Source organism: Trichosurus vulpecula, chromosome 1, assembly GCF_011100635.1.
Source record: "Trichosurus vulpecula isolate mTriVul1 chromosome 1, mTriVul1.pri, whole genome shotgun sequence".
NCBI lineage: Eukaryota > Metazoa > Chordata > Mammalia > Diprotodontia > Phalangeridae > Trichosurus > Trichosurus vulpecula.
In genome coordinates, this window is record NC_050573.1 from 78234808 (window position 1) to 78257819 (window position 23012).

Genomic DNA, 23012 nt, shown 5'->3' on the forward strand with positions numbered 1-23012 from the left:
CGAGGGGAAGCAGCCAGCAAACTGGGGGGCAGACCCACACAGCGGGGACGCGGAGAGAACTGTCCGGGCTGGACCTTCACATCGTCTCCCCCGCAGGCGGAGCTGGGTCTGACCCCCTAGAGGCTCACCTTAGTGACCTGCTTCAGGCAGTGGCCGAGCTCCAGACTCAGTACCCGGTGCTGGCGGGACCATGTGTCCAGGGGGCTGCGGCCTTGTTAGTCAACTCGGTGCAAGGTGAGGGGGTGGGGACCCAGGTGAGGGGGCGGGGACCCAGGTGGGGGGCGGAGTCTTGGGCTCCATGGGCGGGGCGGGGTCTAGAAAGGGCGCGTCTCGGAAAAGCTCTTGGGCGGTGTGTATATGTGAGTCTCAAAGTGTCTGTGTCTGGCTGTGAGAAGGAGCCAGGTTCCAGGTCCCTGTCCAGGTTCTGAGATTGGACAGTGACCAAGGCTGGCAATGCCGTCCTGCGAACAGAAATTCACAACCCCAGGCTTGCTTAGCTTGAACTAACATATGGGGGCGGGAGTGAGAAACTGGGGGTGCAGAAAACTTCCCGCCGCCGGGTGTGACCCCGCCCCATGGGGGGGGCGGGTCCCCGTACGGAAGCAGGAAGCCTGGGGGGGCGGGGGGAGGAGAGAGGTTGGCCCCTAACATTGCTGCATCCGGTCGCCTCCACCTAGCAGCCCCCTGGGCCTGCACCTGGAGCCATGGAAGGAGGCCAGATCGGTATGAGGGGGATATAAGGGTGCAAGTTTCCCCTTCCTCCTTTACCCACAACCCCCACTCCCTCACCCTCATGCCTGACCCTCCCCCATCCGGTTGCCAAGGTGGGGGAAGTGGCTGCTTCTGCTTCTGCTGAATATGGGATGGGGTGGGGGAAGGGCCCAGTGACATTCACCGAGCACCTTTCTCCTTCCGTAAGCTAGTCTGTGTGCAGGTATGTGTCTGTGTGTATGTATATGTATATGCATACCTGTAGTCCAGTGTACACACTCCTGTAAATGTCTGTGCATATATGAGTTCCTGGAACCCTAATTGTGATTAAAAACTCAGATCCCGAAGGCAGAGACAGACCTAGGGTCTGAGTCTTGCTAGGATTGAAATTTCATGCAGGCTCAGGAACACCTGCCTCCACCTGGGGCAGGTCCGTGTGCATGAGGCAAGTGTAGCTTGGATGTCTACAACCCTTTTTACACCCATACTCCACCTCCAGGTTCCCCCCAGACTCAAGGCACTGAGAACAGAAATCGTTACAGTGAAATCTTCAGGAGCCTGGACAACCTGGAGATTTCTTTGGGAAATTCGTGAGTGGGGGAGGGAGGGTGGAGGGAGGGAGAAGGGAGGGAGAAAGATAAGTCTTAGTCCCAGAGTCCTCCAAGATGACCCCCTAAGCCCCAGAAATACAAAACCCACTGCTCCTCACCCCAGACAGACTCAACCCTGGGGACACCCTAACCTAGCCCCACCCTTACTCCCACCTCCAGGGCTGTGGAAATGTTGGTTGGAGACTCAGAGCCATTGGATGACCCTGAGCCAGGAGTGGAGGTAAGAGGAGAGGGAAAGGGAAGGATTGGATCTGCTGATACCTCCAAGAATTCCTACCTAGGTCCTAGGGAAGGGTTCAGGGGTCAGTGACCACCAGCCAAACACTGAGCTTTTCCCCTAGATAAATGAGACCCAAAGCTGGAGCAGCCCCTTCCCTGGAGACCCCATCCACCTCACAGGTATAGGCTGGGGTCAAGGGCTGGGGCCTGGGGTCAGGTTAAGAATTGGCTTGGTCCCTTCAGTTGACCCTTTTTCCCAAGGGGAGGAACTGGACACCCGGCTTGTGCGCAGTGAAGGTGGCGTGGAGGCTGCCCTCGATTATGCCAAGATGTGGAGCAGACATCTAAAAGAGATTCTGAGCTGGACTGAAAAGAGAGCGAGCTATGGTGATTCCTGGCCAAACCCCAGCCCTGTCCCCTGACCTCTGGCCTTAGCCTTTGTCTCCACTCTGCCCTTGGACACTAGCCCCAACCTCTGGGCCCCAGTCTTTAATCCAGCCTTTTGACCTGGACACTCTACTCCTCTACTTCCACCTCTGACCCTTTATAATCATCTACTCCCAACCATGACCCCTAACCTCACACTTGGTTTCATTTTTCTCTTTCCAGAGCTAGAATTTTCCAAAAACATCACGAAACTCGCTGAGACAGCAAAAGTATCCATTCAGCAACAGGTATAGCCCTATTAACCCTACTCGGAGTCATTCCCCTCTCCCCCATCCCCATTCTCCATTAGCCCCTGCTCCCTGTCTCTTTTCCTGTGGAGGAAAGAGTCCAGGCCTAGGAGTTAGAAGAGCCAGATGAAATCCGGGCTCTGATGCTGGTCTCCAGTGACCTTGGGCCCGGAGGGTCAGTTGACTTAGGTCTGTAAGGTCATATCCAGTTTTATCAGACTGTGGTCCTTTAACTCTCTAGCTTCTGCTCTTGATTTCTTCCCCTTCCCCAGCATCCTCCAGGACCACTCCGAGATGTCTATGGCCTCTTCCTAGAGCAGGACTTAACCCTTGGAGATCTGACACTGAAGATGCTGGCGCAGCAGAAATATAATTATTACCAGGTGTGTGTGTGTGTGTGTGTGTGTGTGTGAGATGTATGTGGGCATGTGTGTGTGTGTGTGTGTGGGAAGAGTTGAGCTGGTAAGGAGTCCCAAAGCTATGGGCCTTTCTCAAAGAGGTTCTGCTCAACCCTGGTCTCTGTCTCTACAGCCCCTGGTGGCCCAGAGGAATGAAATAGAGAAAAGACGGAAAGAGTTGAAGGCCCAGTGGGCTCGTGAACAAAAGAGGATGGTGAGGGGGAAACCAGGGGAGAGGGAGGTACCTGTTCATCCCTGACCCCTACCACCACTGACCCTGAGCTCTGACCCCAGAATGAAGCAGTGCTGGCCTTACGGCGAGCTCGGGTCCAGTACCTGCAGAGGAGTGAGGATGCACAGGCTCGAATCCTGGGCCTTCCTGAGGTCTCCAGCAAGCAGCAAGAGCGAAGGCGCCGTTCACAGGAGGATGCCCAGGCCAAGGTAGGGGCCCAGCCTCTGATCTTGTTCAGTGTGAACATCTCCCCGCCCATGTCTCTGTTTCCTCTCACTCCCTGTGCCTCAGTTTCCCTTCCCTCTCCATACCTTGGTTTTCCCAGGCACAGGAGGCTGAAGCTCACTATCAGGCCTGCATCCGGGAGGCCAACCTTCGGCAGCGGGATCTGGAAGCTACAAAACAGAGAACTGTGTCCCGTGTCCGGAAGATGTTGCTTCAGGGGGATGTGGAGCTCAAGAAGGTGGGTGTCAGGATGGGGGTGTCTCTTAGATGCCTGTTCCCTTAAGGAGGATTTGGGGGCCTCTGAAGTTTTCAGAATGTGGGGGAGGGGAAATTTCTGGGTTTCTGAGCTCTCTATAGGGGATCTATGTGCTTCCCTAGGTGTCCCTGTACCTCTTCAGCCTTCGAAGGGACCTGGCTCAACGAGGACCCCAGGGTTTCTCAGCACTTAGTGAATGTTGTACGCCCTTTGAGCCTGGCCAGCGGTACCTTGAGTTTGTACAGACAATGTGGCCAGAGCCCCCTCCTCCAGCCCCACCAGATTTCTCCTTCCAGGAGTTTGTGGCCTCTGCACACAGGTGGGGAATGTCTATGGGTCAGTGCTCAGGGGATGGTTAGTATCTGGCAGATTGATAACTGGGTCAGGGCAAGGGGGTTTCAATGTGAGAGGATTCTAGTGCCTGACCGAGCTCCGAACTCATCTTTAATTCCCTTCAGCTCCCCTCTGGATACACGAAAGAAGGTTCCATCCCAGCAATCCTTGCAGTCCAATGAATCCTTATTGGAGCTCAACCTCTGGGAGGAGACTGGGGACCATGGTGAGGGTGAGGGAATGAGGAATAATGTATGGGGGAATGTTTTAGGGAGATGGGAGTGAGGTGATGGGGCCCCCAGAAGGATTTATTCTCACAGCTTGCCTTCCTCTGCATTCAGGGAGCCTGGGCATCTCTCTTGGCAGCGATGTAGACAGTGTAGGTGGAAGCAGTGAGTCTCGATCTTTGGACTCTCCTACATCCAGCCCTGGTGAGGTTTTAACTTTGGACATCATCCTTTCAGCCCCATAGGTTTGGAAAAAGTGAGAGCTTCTCTTCTCCTCATGACTCATCCCCCTAAATGAGCCCCAGACCCTGAATTCTGAGACAGCCTCAAAAAGAGGGGAATCAGGGGCCAGACCTGGGGTGACTCTAACCTGAATATCTCTTCTGTACTGACCCCCAGAGCTCGGGGATGGAGCAGACAATGAGACGTTGAAGAAATGGACACGGTCCATTGCAGCCCAGACCCACCGTTTTCGAAGGCTTCGAGGTCCAGCTAAGTGCCGTGAGTGTGAGACCTTCATGGTCAGCGGGACCGAGTGTGAGGAGGTATTGTGACCCTGACTCCTCTCTGACCTCTTGCCCCTTGATGACCTTCAGCCTTTCCATGATTCCCAGTGACACTCAACCCCTTTGTGATCAATCCTCCAGTGCTCTCTGGCCTGCCACAAGCGTTGCCAGCAGTCTTTACTAATCCTGTGTGGCCACAGGAAGCTCCCAGCCCGAACTCAGCTCTTTGGAGTTGACTTTCTCCAGCTGCCCCGGGACTTCCCAGAGGAGGTGCCCTTCTTGGTCATCAAATGCACTGCTGAAATTGAACACCGTGCCCTCGGCGTACAGGTACCAAGTCAATTCTATTTAATAAGCATTTAAGTGCCTACTGTGTGTCACGCATTTTGCTAGGGTCCTGGGGATATGGTGACAAAAATGACAGTCCCTGCCCTCAAGAAACCAATGTGTAGATTAAAAAATTAAACAAATATATATTAAGTAATTGGGGGGTGGGGTTAGCAATTAAGGAGATCATCACAGGGTTCCTTTAAGATGTAGCACTTGAGTTAAACTTTGAAGGAAGCTGGTGATCTCATTGAGGAAGAGTTGGAGAGGGAATGTATTCTAGGTATGGAATGAGGGAAGAACCAATCCTGATCCCAACCCTGGGTCAGGCCCTGACTCCTAGTATCCCTAGCATGACCTCGATCCCTGAGTCAACCATCTGACCCTTGACTTCCCAATATCTTTTGATGGACCCATGAGCTCTGAATGATTGAGGCCTTTAAGTGGCCCTTTGGCTTCATGGCTTAAAACTCTAATCCTCAGGGTATTTACCGCATCAGCGGGTCCCGGGTTCGAGTGGAGCGGCTATGTCAGGCCTTTGAAAATGGCTGGGCCTTGGTGGAGTTGTCGGGTAACTCTCCCCACGATGTCACTGGAGTACTCAAGCACTTCCTTAAGGAGGTGGGACTCAGGCCAGATGGGAAGGGGGAATCAGGGAACACAGGAGGATGGTGGAGGGCTACGCTTGGGTACTAGGCTTGGGAGACTAAAGGAGGGAAGCCAGGTGGGGAAGATGGGAGCCCATGAGGGATAGGAGGGTGAAGCAGCAAATCGAGATCCGTTCTGGGAGTAAAGCCAGAACATTCTTTGTTCTCCCAGCTCACAGATTCTATCATCCCCTCCCAACAATATGGTGCCTTCATCTCTCTGGCTAAGACCCTGCAACCAGGGGTATCATCAGATGCCTCAGGGAACTCTGAATCTGAACTCAATCTTGACCCCAGCCCCAATGCTGACACCGTGGCTGAAACTGTTAGTGCCTTGAGAAGTCTCTTGAGACAGTTGCCTGGCTCTAACTACAATACTCTCCGGCACCTGGTGGCCCATTTGTTCAGGTAGGGTTGGGACTGGGGCTGGGGCCAGGGGCTAGGCAGAGGTCTCTAGGTGGCCACCTCTGAACCCATGTCTCCCTCCAGGGTGGCCTCAAGGTTTGAGGAAAACAAGATGTCAGCCAACAACTTGGGCATCGTGTTTGGGCCAACGCTGCTTCGGCCACCAAAGGGCCAGGGTGGGATCAGCACCAGCCCGGTGGCCTGCCTCCTGGACTCAGGATACCAGGCCCAGATGGTTGAGTTCCTCATTATACACTATGAGCATATCTTTGGGATGGAAGAACTCCCTCCAACCACTGCAGAAACATCTGACTCTGGAACTCCTGATCCTGCCACACAGACCTCTGCTGAAGAGGGGTCTGGGACTCCAGGGGTCCAAGCATCATCTGATGAGGTAGGGTCCATTTCTAGTCAGTCTCCAGCCCTTTCTACTGTACCATCTCTCTGGAGGTCCTGTACACTGCCAGAGCCTGAGCTGAGTCAAGGGAAGTGGTGAAGCAACAGTTTAAGGGTAATGGGGGAGGGGAATGGGAACATAGGGTAACAGGGAAGAAAGAATAGTGTGCTACAGTTGGTGTTTGTGTGTGTGTGAGACTATGTCTATATAGTGGCTGTGGAGACTATAGTGTCAGAGATGATGGAGAATAGTACAAATAAATTGTAAAGAGGAAATGACATTCTGAGTCCCAGAGGGGATGGTAGGGGTGGGGAGTGGTACCTCCTAGAAATCTGATGATGCATGTGGAAGCATGAACATGCCCAAATTCCAGCACATCAGAGGGATTGTTTTATGTTATCAGGAGACTTCCTCCAAAAGTTGTTAAGGTTCTGGGTGAGTTCTGCTGACTAAAGGGAGAAATCCTTGGCTCTTCAAGAAGCTCACAAAGGATTTCCGAGGAGTAGGGAAAGAGTGAGATTTGTGAGGGGTCCTGAACACTCCCGATACTAGCACTGTGCTGGAGTCTGTTCTAGGTCAGGCTTACTGAATAGGAATCCATCTTTGTGTGTCTGTCCATGGCCAAGGTAAGACTGTATGGGTCTCTCTCAGGTAAACTCTCAGGATTTCTCTCTCTCTGTGTCCCAGTTTAGACACTTTTGGTCTTGCATTTGGCTTTGGGGGTTTCTTTGTCGCCAGGCCAAGTTAAAATCTCTGGGTTGGTCCCAAGTGAGACTCTCAGAATGTCTTTGGGTTAGACTACCTATCTTGGGCTAAACCTTTTGAGCCAGGTCAGCACCTTTGGGTCTCTGTTTCTGTCCCAGGTCTGTAATTCTATCCTGGATCAGAGTTTTGGGTCTCAGAATTGGGACCTCTTGAGTCTCTCTCTTGGGTCATATTGGTGCTTCTCTTCACAGACTTCACTGTCCAAAGGTGACCTCATTGAATGGGTTGTTGGGAACCCCTCAGAAGAGGGAGAAGGTGAGTGTAGTAGTTAAAAAAATGGCTGGGAGTATTTGGAACTTGAGCGTGGGAGGTCTTAAGTAGACATGACTCTGCCTCAAAGATTTGGGGGTTACTCTGGGAGGTAACTGAAGAAGAGCTGACAACATTGATATCTTGAACATCCTTGAGAGGTTTGGTGTATTTATTTTAATTTAATTTGGTGAATTTAATTATTACTAGTAATAGTAGTAGCTAGCATTTACATAGGTTTCCAAAGCATTTTAGAGATATTGTCTTATTTTATCCTTACAAAAACCCTGGGAGATAGAAGCTATTATCCTTATTTTACAGATGAGGAAAATGAGGCATAGAGAGTTTAAGTGACTTGTTCAGAGTCACAGAGCTAGTAAGTATCTATTAGAACTGAGATATTACTGACTCCAGAGGTAGCTAGATGGCTCAGTGGATAAAATACTGAGCCTGGAGTCAGGAAGACCTGAGTTCAGATTTAGCCTCAGAAACTTAACTAGCTGTGTGACCCTGGGCAAATCACTTCACCTCTGTTTGCCTTAATCCACTGGAGAAGGAAATGGCAAACCATTCCAGTATCTTTGCCAAGAAAACCCCACGGACAGTATGGTCCACAGAGTCACGAAGAGTCTGACACGACTGAACAACTGAACAACAATTCCTGACTCCAGGTCCAGTACTCTATCCACTGAGCCACTTAGCTGCCTACAGAACTTAGGGTACTGGTGACCTGGGGATAACTGGGGGGGGGCCTAGAGGTACAATATTCCAGGGAATAATTCTCTAAGGAATGTATATGTAGGAATAATGTTGGAGGAAGATTTAGGGAGGCTAGAACTAATCAGCCCCCTTTCCTCTGTCAGATTCCAATCAAGTTCGTGAGGAAACCCCTCTAGGGACACAATCCCGGGGGCACTTTAGTCGCCAGCCTGTGAAATATCCCCGGGCAGGAGGAGTCAAGCCAGTCATCCACCAGTTGTCCAACCTGGCCCTGGTGGCTTCTAAACTCTGTGAAGAAACCCCTATCAAGGACCGACGTGGAAGCCTTCGGGGCCAGGGGCCTTGGGCCAGTGCCTCCCCAGAAGGCAGCCCCCTTCGCCGAGCCAAACTGCCAAAGCACTTTGAGATTACCCAGGAGACAGCCCGACTCCTCTCCAAACTCCAGAGAGAGGAGTCTCAGGATGGCCGGGAATCTCCCTGCTGGCCTGAGCCAGAGCCTCAGTCCCTACCCCTGCCCTATCAGTCACAGCCACAGCCCCAGCCCCAGCCCCAGCCTGAGCTCCAGCCCCAGTTTGAGGAGGCTGAGGACCATTTGTGACTTATACTCCTTATACTCCTTCCTCCCCATCCTGAAAGCCTCAGAGTCAATGCAGGTCATTTTCTGGTCCCCCAGAGCAGTTGGAGTGACCATATTCCCTTTGCTCTCAGTGGCCATTGCTGTCACTAACTAGCAGTTAATAAATTTCTCTGCCTTCCTGGTTTCTGGCTGTCTGACTTGGGTTATATATGGGGCAGAGGTGACCATCTAATGAGGGATCAAGGAAAGCACAGACTGGTGACCCTACTTAACAGCCCTGGCCAATCTATGAGGTCCAGAGGCTGGTGAGGGAGGTGAGAGTGGGTGGCATGGTAAAGGAGGGTCGGACCAGAGGTGCCAACCTAAGAGGAAACACCTACTCCACCCCACCCCACCCCTAGCTTAGAGGGAGGCCATGGGGCAAATTTCTGAGCCCTTAATTCAACACGCATTTATTAAGCTGCCTAAGTAACAGGCTCTGCGGTTACAAAGACAAAAAAAAAAAGAAAGAAATGGGCTCTGCCTTCAAAGAGCTTACATTCTACATAAAAATAAAATATAAGAGAGGCCTTCCAGGAGCGTTCTTCCGCAGGTAGGCAGTCAAGTTTGCCTCGGGCTCGGGCCAGAGAAGTTAGGCAGGGCCGAGATTCTGCAGAAATCTCAGGGAACCGCCCCCTGCCTTCAGTCCCTCCCGCCCGCCCTGGCACCGCCCACAGGGCCGCACGCGGAGAAACCGGCTCCAGGTGGTCTCAGGTCCCTGGCTCTGGGGAGTAGGGGGTTCCGGGAGAGGAGGTGGCGGGGGCGGGGGTCTGTGACTGGGTGCGGGGCTGTGGGTGGGAAACTTGGGTGACTGGGGCTCCGCGGCAGACCCGGGACGGGAGAGAGTGCTATAGGTGACTTCTGGCGGGCCAGCGATTGGGTGGGGAGGGGGCTCGGTGGCGGGCCCAGGATGGGGGAGAGGGCCGGAAGGGCTTTGTGGCGGCCGGACCTGGGGAGAGGGAGCGGAGGCGGCCCGGCCCTGAACCGAGACTCTGCGCCTGGGAATTGGGGCTTTACTTGCAAACCGGGATTGAACGGGAAGGGGTGGAGGGGGGGCCCTCTTTGCCATCCTAGGGGAGGGAGTTGATGGGAGGAGGGACCAAAAGACTTAGAAGGGTTGGAGGAGGGGGAAGGGACCGCGAGGAGTGTGGGTAAAGTTAGGGTTTAGGAGGCGGGCTCCTCTTTTGGGGCTGCTAGGCGGGAGCTGCATCGGTGAGAGGGGCTGGGATGTTTGCTGGGTCCAAGATAGGAGAGGAGAGAGCGGCAGCCCACGGAGTTGTTAGTGTTGGGAAAGGGGGTGAAGCCGTTGTTAGGGGGCTCTAAAGCAGCTTGCTGACCAAAGTGTGTGTGTGTGTCTGTGTGTGTCTGTGTGTGGAGGGAGGGGGGCAAAAACTCTGCCTGACAAGCCTGCCCTGCCCAAAGATAGACCCCAAGTGCCAGAGCTACCACCAGGCCTTTTCGATGGAGGGGGTGGGTCCTGTTGTTTCAGGTCTGCTTATTGCTTCTAGGGGGTCTTTGGGGAGGCCCTCTCTCTCTGTGTGCATGAGAGCTTCTCACTAGTATGGCCCTCATTCTAAAGAAGCAGCTGGAGATCTCTGTTTTCCTTCTTCCCGCCCCTTCCCTTTTCCTCTTCTCTTCTCCTCACCTCTCCACATATCTCCCTGTTCCCAGCAGAGGCCAGTCACCTTCTCCTGTTGGAAACTCCTTTCTTTCGGTTTTCATGACACTACTCCCTTGTTTTTCCTGCTTCTTTGACTGCTCCTTCTCAGTCTCCTTCCCTGGATCTTCATCGTGGTCCTGCCTTTTATTGTGGGTGTACTCTTTGGCTCTGTCCTGGGCCCTCTCTTTTCTCTGTATACCCTCTTCTTTGGTGATCTCACTAGCTATCCTGGGTTCAGTTCTTTCTATGAAGATGTTTCCCAAATCTAATGTACCCAGCCCTAGTTTTTCTTCTCAGCTGTGGTCTTACATCACCAGCTACATTTTTGGACATTTCTAACTGGTTGTCCTGGACCCTTTTCAAACTCAGTGTGTCCAAAATAGCTCATTATACCTCCTAACCTCCCCCCCTTTCTGTTTTCTTGTTATTGTTAAGGGCACTACCACCCTACAATCTGAATGTCATTCTGGACTCTTCTCATTCCACTTATCCAATCTGCCACCAAGTCCTGCCACTTCTGCTTTTACCAAATCCCTTGTAAATATCGCCTTCTCTCCCCTGACACTGCCACCACCCTGATGCATACCCTCATCACCTCTCATCTGGACTATTGAGATAGCCTGCTGGTTGGTCTTCCTGCCTCAATTTTCCTGCCATTCAAATTCACCTTCCACACAACTATGAGCAATTTTCATAAAGCATGTCACTTCCACACACACTCCCAGTCCAATGCTCTCTTTCACCTCCAAGATCAAATAAGAAATCTTATGTTTGGTAATTAAGACTCTTTACGACCTGGCCCCCTTCCTATTCCTCCAGTGTCACACTTTACTCCTCTCTGGATGTCAGCCTATTTCCACACAACTGAAACTCCTTTTCTCACCTCTGTATTTGTGCTGGATGTCCCCCATGCTTGGAATGCTTTCTTTTCACCTCTGTCTCTTGACATCCATGGGTTCTTTAATGACTCAGCTAGACTGCCACTTTCCACAGAAAGCCTTTCCCAGGAACCTCCCCTCCCCCCTTCCAGCCTTTGCTTCTAAGGTTCTCTGTATTTAACTTGTATATTGTTGTTCAATCAGTCGTGTCCGATTCTTTGTAACCCCATGGACCATAGCATATCAATGCTGTCCATGGAGATTTTCTTGGCAAAGATACTGGAATAGTTTGCCATTTCCTTCTTCAGTGGATTAAGGCAAACAGAGGTTAAATGACTTGTCCAGGGTCACACAGCTAGTGTCTGGGGCCAGGTTTGAACTCAAGTCTTCTTGACTCCAAGTCCAGCAATCTGTCCACTGAACCACTTAGCTGCCTCCATCTTGCATATGCTTATTTATTTATATGTTATCCCCTTCATTAGTATATTAAGCTCTTTGAGCACTGGGACTGTTTTTGCCTTTCTTTGTATAATCCCAGAGACAATTAGTGTATTTAGCACATAGTAAGTACTGAATCAATACTATATTGATTGATTACCTTTTAAGTGCAACGGTACTATGCTGCTCTTTGGGCAGTAATCATCTTTTCTCATAGAAGTGACCACTGACTGATCTTTTCCTTTTCAAATACCAACTACCACATTCTGTGCTCTCACATAATTTCTTTAACTAGTTCTCCTCATTGACTGCCCCTCACTTGTGTCTCCTCATTAATTTTTCCCTTCCCTGGTTACCCAGCCTCCTATCCTGTGTCTCCATAGTGACCACTGCTGCCTCTTCCATGTCTTCTCACTGAGTGAACTGCTATTTCCTCATAACTGACTTCTCCCTCATTGGCTGGCCTTTCTCTCACATTGGTCATCCTGACTACCTTCCATATATGTCCCCTCATCTCCTTCCTGTCCTCTCACTGACTGACCTCTGCCTCTGCCATGTCCCAACTCTGTTAGCCTCTTGTGTCTTCGCAGCGATTACCCCTTCTCTCTTTGTCTTCACTGACCACCAGCTTCTTATGTCCTCAGGCTTTGGCTGCAGTCATGGATCACTGTTATGATAATGAATCTGTGAGCTTCTTCTACAACCACAGTGGGAAGCAGCTGAGTCTGTACTGGCAGCCCAAGGATGTGGTAATGGTGGTCCTGGGTCTTACCGTCAGCGTAGTGGTTCTACTGACCAACCTACTGGTCATCGTGGCCATAATTTCCAACCGGCGGCTACACCTACCCATTTACTATCTGCTAGGGAACCTGGCTGCAGCTGATCTGTTTGCAGGATTGGCCTACCTGTTCCTCATGCTGCACACAGGCCCCCACACAGCCCGGCTCTCAGTGAGGGTCTGGTTTTTGCGGCAGGGTCTGCTGGATGCTAGCCTCAGTGCTTCTGTTGTCAACCTGCTGGCCATTGCGGTGGAACGGCACCGAAGTGTCATGGCGGTGCAGCCACTAAGCCTCCTACCCCGAGGCCGTGTGCTGCTGCTCATGGCAGGCAGTTGGGTAGTTGCACTGGGCCTGGCACTTTTGCCCTCCTACTGGAACTGCTTGTGTGACCTGGACCACTGTGCCCGCCTGGCCCCACTCTACAGCCGCACCTTCCTGACTGCCTGGGCCCTTGGCAACCTGCTGGCCTTCCTGCTTATGGCAGCTGTCTATGCACGTATCTTCTTCTATGTGCGAAGGCGCATGAATCGCATGTCACAACACGCTGGCTTCCACCCACGCTACCGTGAGACCACAGTTGCTCTAGTCAAGACAGTGGTCATCATTTTGGGTGAGGGAACTTTGTCTACAATGTGGACCTCCTCCCTTCAGTGACTAGCTCCCTCCCAATGACTGACCCATTCATTGACTCCCTCACCAATTACCACTGACTGTCCACCCCCCCACCCCCCCAAAAAAGTGACTGACTCACCTGTAATGATCTTGGCTCTCAGAGAAACCAACTTCCTTAGAGTAAGTGTCCCAATTCCTTCTAACTGATCTGATGCTACCTATGACAACATCCTTCTTTAAAGTGGTTGGATTGCCCTCTACCCTTCTAGTGACTTACCCTCTCTGACAGTGATTGACTGACCACCTGGTAGCTGTGATTGATTTTTTCCCCCTCCCCCTGAAAGTGACTGGTTTCTTTGAAAATAACTGATTCTGCCCTCCCCTCCCCTATGAGTGACTAACCCAATGGACCAAATCCCTCAGAATGAGCAACATCTTGACTGAGCCCACACTAACAACTACTAATCACTCTGTTCTCTGTCCCTAGGGGCATTTGTGATCTGCTGGACACCTGGCCAGGTGGTATTGCTTCTGGATGGGCTAGGCTGTGACTCATGCAATGTTTTAGTTGTGGAGAAGTACTTCTTGCTCTTGGCTGAGGCTAACTCACTGGTCAACCCAGTCGTATATTCATGCCGGGATGCTGAGATGCGCAGCACCTTCCGCCGTCTACTCTGTGGCTGCTTGAGGAGCTCTTCTCACCACATGCCCCGAAATGGGCCAAGGCCTGGAATGAGGGTCAATCTTCCTGACAGTGGCCATCCCCTGGTGGATTCTTCCCTTTAGCTGTCTCTACACCAATGGGACAGGACAGATAACTGTGATTGGGATGGGCACTGACTGCTGTGAACTGGGGTAATGAATAGTGAACTGCCTCTAAGGCAGGCGGAGACTTAACCCCTTCAAATGAGATGAAACTGACTGCTGTGGCTATAGACTATCAAGGTCAGGGCCAGTATCCCCCATTGATTTACCTTGATATAATGCTAGGGTTGTCTGTGGTCCCCCACCCCCCACCTAGTGGGGAGAAGAGAGATGCTTTTATTTGACAATTTTACAAACACTTGACTGTTTAACCCTTGGGGGCTGGGATAGGGCTCCTTGGTTTGGACATTGTAGATCTGCTTCCCACATCAAAGGGATTAATAAGGACCATGGATTCATAATCTGGTTGCATCTGATTCTGTGGGGACAATGGGTGGCTGAAGTTTCTGCCTATCCTCCCCCCCAACCCTTCCCCATAGACCAGAGCTGGGAATTTGCCTCCCTTCCCCCTTCCTCCATTGACTGAAGCCTTCCTTGTGATGACCTAAGCTAGGCATTTCTGGCCCTTCAACTGATAAGGGAGTGGGGTTTTGCCTGGAACAGCCCTGCACCAATCCTATCTCTCTTCTGTTCCTGTGGGTGGTCTGTCTCCTGATCCACAATTAAGGGCTATGTCCCTTCATCCATCTGGTCCCCTTGGAAACCTGGGGCCTCCAGTTTCCAAAGGGTGTGACACTTCAAAGCACTCAGCCCAGCAGAGACAGAGATTCTCCATCTTGCTTTGTCTAAAAGCAATCACTATCTGATAGTCTGAGACTGGAGAGTGCTTTGTGAGCAGATGGGGAAGGGGGAGTGGCTTGCAATTCCACTGTCCCTTCCTCTGCCCCCAAGTCAGCCCTATGTCCATGCGTTTGAGGCCAGAGTCTCCTGGAATAGACAAGCTCCTCTAGGGACAGAAATGATGGACTATGCCTTTAAGGGATACCTCAAGAGCCCAGGGACTACTCCCTCCTCCCCAAGATAATAGGAAATAAGACTTTCTGATGGTACCACGTCTGATTCCTCTTTAGAAGAGCCACTCCCTGGAGGGAGCCTTGGTTTACCGGGACAGCCTCAGATTGGGGTTCAGCCAACCCTATGCCAGCCTTCTCTAGTTTAGCCCAGATTGGGGAGTTCAGCCTTCCCCAACCCTTAGGACCCAGCCCTGCCTCAATTAAGGGCTCAGTTTCCTCTAGTCTAGCCCTAGATTAGGGGCTTAACCTCACCTAACCCCGCCTCAGATTAGCATTCAGCCTCTTCCAGCCCAGCGTCAGTTTGGGGCTCAGCCTCCCCCAGCCTCAATATGTGGCCTCTGTTGTGGAAGGGGCGGGTGGAGATGTCTGAGGGAGGGACATGGGGCGGGCATCCCTGAAGCCGAGGCTTGGACCCTCCTAGTGGAGGGCGGGGGCGGGAGGCTGTTGCCCCGGTAACGGAGCCAGCGGCCTCCCTGCGGCGCGGGGCGTGGCCGGGGGCGGACTTGCGCTAGCGCGCGCCGCAGGGGTGAAAAGCGGCCGGCCGGCCGGGGGCGGGGCCAGGCGCGCGCCCCCGCGGCGGGGCCTGTCGGAGCGCGCGAGGCGGTCGCGAGGCGCGGGGCTGTTGGTCGCCGACGACGCTGCCGGAGGCCCCGCGGGCGCCCCCTCCCTCAGCGCCTCCGGGCCATGGACGACCCGTCCCGGCTGCTGGCGGCGGCGGCGGCTGCGGCCACGCACCCCGTGGGGGCGCTCTCCGGGATGCCGCCCCTGCCCTTGCCGCCGCCCGACGCCGAGGAGCTGGAGCCCGCGGCCCCGCACCGCCTCCCGCCGCCTCCGGGGCCCCCGCCACCCGCCCTGGGACCCGGCCCGCACCAGGACACCGGCGACATCCTGCAGCAGATCATGGCCATCACCGACCAGAGCCTGGACGAGGCGCAGGCCCGGTACGGGGGAAGGGGAGGGGTCTGCGTGGAGTGGGGGAGTGGGGGAGGGGGAAACATGGGGCGCGGAGGTCGGAAAGGGTCCCGCCGAGGTGGGGGAGGGGGAGGGTCCGGAGCCTGGGAGCCAAGCTGCCTCTCGGGTCCTGCGGTACCCGGAGGGAGGGGAAGGAATCCTGAATGAATGAGTAGGAGCCCCTTTGCTAGGCCGGGTTCACCGCTGCCCTCCGAGGTGGAAGGTGGACGCGGAATGAGTTTTTCCAAACTTTATTTTCCCCGTCGCCTAGGTGGAAAGTCCGACACCGCGAGTGTTCTCTCCCTAAAGGAGAGTTGGGAAAGCTCAGTGCCTGCCTAGCCCATCATAGTAGGTGGTTAATAAATGCTTCCTAACGCGAGCTCGTTCCTTGAGAGCAAGAACTGCCTTTTGCCTTTCTTTGTATTACCGTCGCTTAACGCGGTATCTGGTACATAATAGGCGCTTAATAAATGCGCCGTAATAAATGACTTCTGGGCAGGACTAAGAGCCCAGAATGCTGGAGTTGTTCTCCAGCACAAGTAACAGGACAACATGTTGAACGTGGACCTACTGCCGACAATGATGACATTACTTATCCTCCTTTAGCGAGTGTCATTGGGTGGGTACCATATGATAGACGTACGGGAAAACAAGAAGGAGAATGTACACAGAAAGAAGAATGGAAGGGACAAATAACGTATTTTTCCAAACATCAAAGTTTGCTGAGCATGTAATAATTCCCTTCAATACTTCAGTGGATCCATGGTTTCATTCATGTGGGTACTCCCTTCAGCAGTAAAGATCAAAACCCAGCCACACCTCCTTCTTGACTTCATGTGGGCTCACAGATGTTCTACCCAGCATTGCTAGGGCATTCCTCTAGGGGTTTTGACACGTAACTGCTAACTGTATGACCTTGGACTAGCTTTAGTGCTCCTAGCAACATTAAGTAATCGGCATCAAAGTGGGAGGGGAATGTCCCACATTTAAAGTTTAAAATGAGGAGGTGAGGGAAAGATTCCTCCCTCCTCTTTCATCTGGATTGACAATTAGGCATTATACCCTTTAGAATTGTTATGGTATTTTTCCCGAATGCTTATGAAACAGTTCTTTTTGGCATGGGAAGTAAACAATTTCAAATGGATTATGCTCATTTCAGGTAATGGATGACCTCTCAGAGATCTAAACATATGTGCACTTCAACTGTGGCCCAGGATGAATTATTCTATTTTACATCCAGTCCACATTAAAGCTGATGTTTCCCTAGTAGGTTAAAGAATTCTATTAAAGAAATATCAACTAAGGAGGGTGACTAGGGAGTTAGTTTTAATAGTTTAGTTAAATTTTGGTGCCCGCTAGGTACTTTTTTTCATAATTTTTTCCTGGCTTGGACTCTTGCTAACTGCTACTAGTAATAACTTCTTTAAGGTTTCCAAAGTGCCTTTCTGTTATAGGACTTTCCCCCTCCTCCCAATTCTTTTTCAGAACTGGAGGCCATTTTATCAGCAAATCAGATAAAACTTATTTTAAACATTCTTTTCTCCAGAAAATTTTTTGCCAAATATGTCTGAATATTCAGTATGTAATACATAGTCTTATTTATAGAAGTACATTTAAAATGAATTAGCCTAATCAATAGGTAATGTTGAATCTGAGTGTTCTAGAGCTATTCAGACTAGATTTAAATCAGACTGATACCAGTGATTTAAACTAACAAATGACTTCAGCTAGGCACTAGTTTGCTGAAGTAGCCTTTTAGAGCTAGAGACTAGCATAATGTTAACATAGTTAAAGAGCAAGGATCCTTAGCAGTGGTGTATGAAATCTCTAGCTGAAGAGTGAGGACTCTAAATGAGAATTGAAGAATACTGGAGAAGCCTAATGGAAAAAGAAGTAGGCAGCAGTAGCGTCATGTTGGAGTTCAGAGACTGTACTTAGGGACTTCTGGAAGCTCTAAATCCTGTCATCTCGGCAGTGTAGTTTTACAGAATCGTTGTGTTTACCCTAGAGTGCCTGCCCACGTAGAATCTGGCTCAGGAGCCTTCTGGCATTTCTAAATTGCCTCTGTTCTTGTATGTGTGGGTGCTTAATTAATAATTATTACAGAGTGCTGCCAGATTTGGGGTTCATTCATTCATTTATACTTTCATGCAGAAAACAGAATTGCAATGGAAAGAAGGCTGACTTGGAACAGGAAGATCTGAGTTTGGATCCCACCTCTAAAACTCACTGCCTGTGAGATTGTGGACAAGTCATTTACAGCCTCTTTGACCCATGGTTTCTTCATCTGTAAAGTGTGGATCATAATACCTGTAGTAACTATCTTACAAGGATGTCAAAAAGTCCAAATGAGAGAATATATTAAGTACTTTACAAACCTTAATGCACTGAGGCAGCTTCGTTGAAGTAGGTGGAGTGCCAGGCCTGGTGTCCGGAAGAGCTGAGTCCAAATACAGCCTCAGACACTTCCTAGCTGTGTAATCCTGGGCAAGTCATTTTGCCTCTGTCTGCTTCAGTTTCCTCAACTGTGAAAAGGGAGATAATAATAGCACCTATCTCCCAGGGTTGTTGTGAGAATTAAAGGAGATAATATTTGTAAAGTGCTTAGCACATAAATGTCAAGCATCAGTCCAATCAAAATGCTATGAGAACTTTAAAAAAGGAAAGATTACTTTCACCTAGGGTGGGGATAGTGATCAGGAAAAGCTTCAGGTAAGAAGTGGCACTTGAATAGAGCATTGTAGTAAAAGAGATATTTGTGCAGACAAAGTTGGGGTGAGGCCAGAGAATGCATTCCAGGCATTGTAGGTAATATGAACCTAGGTACAGAGATGGGAAACTATAGGACAATGGTAGGGATGGAAAGTCAGCCAATGTTTATCCAGTTGAAAAGCTTTGAGTAATGGTACTCATTAGTATTACTGTTTACATAGAATGAATTGCTTAGTTCTTTAATGTGAAAAATGAAAGACTTTGAGAATGTGATGTTCTTGTAGATTTAATGAACATTAAATTAATCACAAGGGTCTGTATTGATATTATTTCGCATTATTTGATAAAGTATTGTGGTTTTCTTTGCTGGTAAATGGAAGAATCATTGAACGCAAATAATAAACAATTTTGGACTTAACTACTGGTGACCCAGACATTGAATTTGTGACCTGTTGTTTAATGTTTTTAGTTGATTTTAAATTCAAGTAAACCAGGCTTCTGTGGGTCTAAGATAAGATAGTTTCTCATACTGGTAGCTTTAACTATTAGTCTGTATAATATCATTCCAGTGGCTAGTATGATCTCAGTGTAATAGAAAATGACCACTGAGCAATTTTAAAGAGAGTTACAGGGTAAAAATTTATGAAGTACGTTTATGTATATGTGTATGTATGTGTTAATGTATACATATAAACATATATAAATAGCTGTGAGCATATATCAAATGATCTTTTTCTGGTGTTATAGGTATTTTTATTTGTATAATATGTATAATTTGTATAATATGTATTTGGAATACAAAATTTGATGGATTTTGTGTTCCTGAAAGTGAAAGACATTTGGTATTCATATGTTTTTTAAAGCAAATTAATCAAACTTGCTGATATCTCTTTGAAGACTTTCATTTTTTTCTTTATAAGTTTGAAGGTAAAGTTTCCCTGAATTTTTCTTTTCTTTTTGAATTGGTCATACAGAGTTCTATTAAGTATTCAGTTGTAGAGATCTGTAGTTTAACTAATAATCATTTACTGGGCTCACCACCATTTTAGGAAGGACATTAATAAACTGGTGTGTATCAAAAGGAGGGTGATAAGGATGACCACAGGACATATAAAGACCTAGGGACAACACTGTCACTTTCTTCAAATATCTGAAAGTTGTCTTGAAGAAAAATTTTATTTAATTATACCTGTCCCAAGAGGATAGAACTAGGACAAGTGAATAGAAGTTACAGGGAGGCAGATTTTGACTCTGTATTAGAAGACGCTTAGAACTGTCTCAAAACAGAATGTGCTTGTGTTGGGAAATAGAAAATTCCTTGTCCATGAAGTTCTTCAAACAGAAACTGTCTGGAATGTCAGGGATTCCAATTTCAGGTGGGAGTTTACTAGATGATTACTAAGTTCTGGCTCTGCTCTGTTGTTTTGCTTGCCCGTGGATTAATTCCTAATCTTTTAAAATCTGGATTCAATTTCAATTAGTAAATTGGAAATATCAAATAAATGTAAAGATACTTTTTAAAAATATTCTTAGAGCCAGTACCCAAATTATTTGTGTGCATTTTTGTATTTATTTGAAGAAGATCATAAGATTTAGAGCTGAAGTGGGCCGTGAAAGTTTGTGGCAGTGTGAAATTAAACAAAAATACAAAAAGTGATTTATAGCAACCAAGAAAAGAATGCAGGACTTAGTACCCAAGTTCACAAGTTCAAATTCCAGCTCTGCTACTTATTATCTGTGTGAGCTTGGGCACATCACTTAACCTCCCTTCTGGGCCTCAGTTTCCTCATTTTTGAAATGAGGAGGTTGCCACTGATAACTTCTGATGCTCTTTCTGGTTCTAAATCTGTGATTCTGTGACAGACTTCTGTTTTGGGTTATTTATACTGATTCTCCCCTTCAAACATTGAATTTGGGAGTAGGGATGGGGAGCTTGATTAGGTGTGGACTCCGGCTTATTTGTGTGTGTGTGTGTGTGTGTGTGTGTGTGTGTGTGTGTACGTTGGCCTGAGCATAGTGCCTTTTTCCTAGTAGGAACATAATAAATATTTGTTGAATTTATCAATTGCCTTAGCTACTAAGGACTCCTTAGGTCCAACCAGCCAGTTAAAGACTTAAGGGAGGACAATAGCAGCCACTAGGCTTTAGCTGTCAGCTGTCTTTGTTCTCAGGCTGTTTGCTGGGTTTAGATATTGATCTTCCGTTTCCGATAAACCATAATGGCCCCATCATAGTTTGGACTATCCTCAGAAGAAACATGGCCGGCAGTGATCCTGGTAATTTTCTTCATTTAAAAACTTTTTTTTTTTTTGCATTTCTAAGTGTTTTGAGGCATTGTTTTAAATCTAGAATCTTAGCAACAACCCTTTTAAAGTAGTGTTGAATTCATTAGGAATATAAGCAAGATTCAGTTTGCTTCTGAAAAGACGTGTAAATGAACAGGTTCATTTATACAGATATATGCAGTCCATGTTTATGTATATGTACAGATATATACATATACATAATGCTTTAAAGAAAATATTAAAATACACACCCTCAAATTGTACTTTTTGTCTTCTCTGAAGACTATGCCCAATATTAGAATGGTGCCATATGATAAGGACCAAGAACAACTTTTCTCTAATTCATTTTCTTGATATAGAGGGGGTTTTATTAAGTGTGTAGCACAGTGACTCTTCTAACTCACCCCTCCTTACATTTCTCTATGAAGTGCTCCTTCAGCAATTACATTTTCTCTACTATTTTCTATTGTTTGGTACCTGTTTGCTTTCCTTTGTAAATGGGATTTTTTGTATCTCTGTGAGTATCCTTCCTCCCCAGATTTAAGCTTCTTGAGATTAGGGGTCATGTTTTCTACTTCTTTTGGCCCCCTCTCCTCCAGTTTAGTGCTTTGTCTATAATAGGTAGTTGTTGAAAGTTGCTGACTACCTCCAGTAAAGGGCCATACATATTTAGAAATGAGGGTTGAACATTTCATTGAGATATTTTGTAAGATTGCCTATCTTCTTGAATGAGTTGTTGGCCATACTATGCAACTGTATATGGAAATGTTTGTCTTCACAAATTAAATTCCCCAAACCTTTTTTATTTGTGCTGTGGGAAAAAATAGAGTCCAGGCTAAAAATTAAAACATAAAACTTGTGGAAGCCAGAATTTGAACTTAATTTTTACATTTGGAGAGTAAAAGATATATTTATGTTTTTGGTAGTATTTCTATACTGCAGATCATGTTAGTGTGTATCTAAAGTGAAATGTGCTGATTGTTTTACCCACTTAGAAGGCCATTGGGGAAGAGTCTGACTGTAATTAGTTGGAACTTTGTCATAAAGGCCTATAGAATATTATTCTAGTGCATGGTTCTTTGCTAAGGGCTTTTCATTATAAAGCTATGAGTGAGTGAGCTTAGAGATTTTCTGACCTAAACTCTTTATTTAAGAAAAGAGGAAACTAAAGAATGCCCAGAGGAATTAAGTGCCTTACCCAAGGTTATAGTTAGTGGCATTTGATTAGACTAGGTCCCAGATGGCCTGACTTCCAGTTTCATCTGTTTTCTATTTCATCAAGTTGTTGACACCAGTGACAAGATTTTTTTCTTATCCTAGTCTTTGATTTCAGTGATATAGGGAAAACCCAGGTAAGGAACTTCCATCTATCCATGCAAATGGGTGCCTGCTTTGCAACTTACAGATGGTCTTAAAGAGTTGCTTGGGAGCATTGAAAGTTTTGTTTCCTTGCATAGGTTCACTGAGCTTGTATATGTTAGAGATTAGGACTTCAACTCAGGTCTTCCAGAATTCAAGGCCAATTCTCCATCCACTATATCATGTTGCCTCTAATACAAGATTTTTATAAGAGGGAAATTTTTAACATACTAATGGACATTTCACATTCTTGTAGCCTCCCTCCTCTTTTCACATCTCTAGTAGTAAGGAGCAGTTTTTTGTTTTGTTTTGAACCAATGATAACTTACCTTCCCTCCACTGGAAATGAACATTGTGGGTCATATTGGGTTATAGAAGGCAATGACAATGCAGCCCAATGTCTTATGGTCCTGAAAAGATAGAAAAGGCTTGAGTAGAAGCTCCATGGAGCCCCTCCCCCCCCAGCCCCCGGCTAAATTTGGAGAGGATTAGCACCAAAAAGTTGGCCACTGGGATTAAGAAATTTTTGACCACAGCAAATCATGAAATGGCCTACTGTGACATGAAGGGAGGTTGCAGTCTGGGTTGCTGAAAGGTGTAACCATACTGATGAAATCATGGAAGATTGGATTTAACTTGCCTTCAAGGTGGGCTGCTGAGGTTGTGAAGAGCAGCAGAAATTCATCTTAAGAGAACTGAACAATTGTTTTCTTTCTTCCATGTTAAAGAGAATACATAATAACTGCTTATGCTACTTCAACAGCAAGTGGTAACAATTTACCCAGTTTCTTCTACCTCTGTTCCTATTTTAGCTGTAAAATATTTAGCTGCCAAAAAGATTAAATTTATGAGTAAGTATGTAGTAAATACTAGCAAAGCTTGAAACAAGCCATTAGGATTTCACCTAATAAAACATTTTAACATTAGAAATGTAAAATAGATTAAAGGTAGACATAGTTTCCATTTTAGTTTTTGTTGAGCGTTACTTGCTATCATGGCATAGCAAAAAGGATACTAGCTTCAGAGCCTTCTGGTGCAGTGA

At 48.1% G+C, this 23012-nt stretch overlaps 3 protein-coding genes across 3 annotated transcripts in view; all 3 read left to right on the top strand.

The window, feature by feature from the left end:
* Positions 1 to 642: 642 nt before the first annotated feature.
* Positions 643 to 8620, top strand: LOC118828174 (GEM interacting protein). The gene is made up of 20 exons (XM_036734614.1): positions 643 to 723; positions 1211 to 1301; positions 1482 to 1542; positions 1664 to 1721; positions 1803 to 1928; positions 2151 to 2215; positions 2488 to 2598; positions 2747 to 2827; positions 2908 to 3054; positions 3171 to 3308; positions 3449 to 3645; positions 3785 to 3885; positions 4001 to 4090; positions 4286 to 4431; positions 4534 to 4722; positions 5203 to 5340; positions 5539 to 5774; positions 5856 to 6165; positions 7125 to 7188; positions 8046 to 8620. Exons 1-20 carry the CDS (start codon positions 705 to 707, stop codon positions 8498 to 8500), a joined length of 2823 nt encoding a protein of 940 aa, XP_036590509.1. The 5' UTR covers positions 643 to 704; the 3' UTR covers positions 8501 to 8620.
* Positions 8621 to 12153: 3533 nt separating this feature from the next.
* LPAR2 (lysophosphatidic acid receptor 2) lies at positions 12154 to 13734 on the top strand. Its single transcript, XM_036759408.1, has 2 exons — positions 12154 to 12883; positions 13373 to 13734. Exons 1-2 carry the CDS (start codon positions 12154 to 12156, stop codon positions 13669 to 13671), a joined length of 1029 nt encoding a protein of 342 aa, XP_036615303.1. The 3' UTR covers positions 13672 to 13734.
* A 1613-nt stretch (positions 13735 to 15347) lies between these two features.
* Positions 15348 to 23012, top strand: part of PBX4 (PBX homeobox 4) — a 66515-nt gene continuing 58850 nt past the window's right edge. Inside the window, exon 1 of the mRNA XM_036761166.1 lies at positions 15348 to 15604. Within this exon, the coding sequence (XP_036617061.1) occupies positions 15348 to 15604 (257 nt within the window). The remainder of the gene's footprint in view (positions 15605 to 23012) is intronic.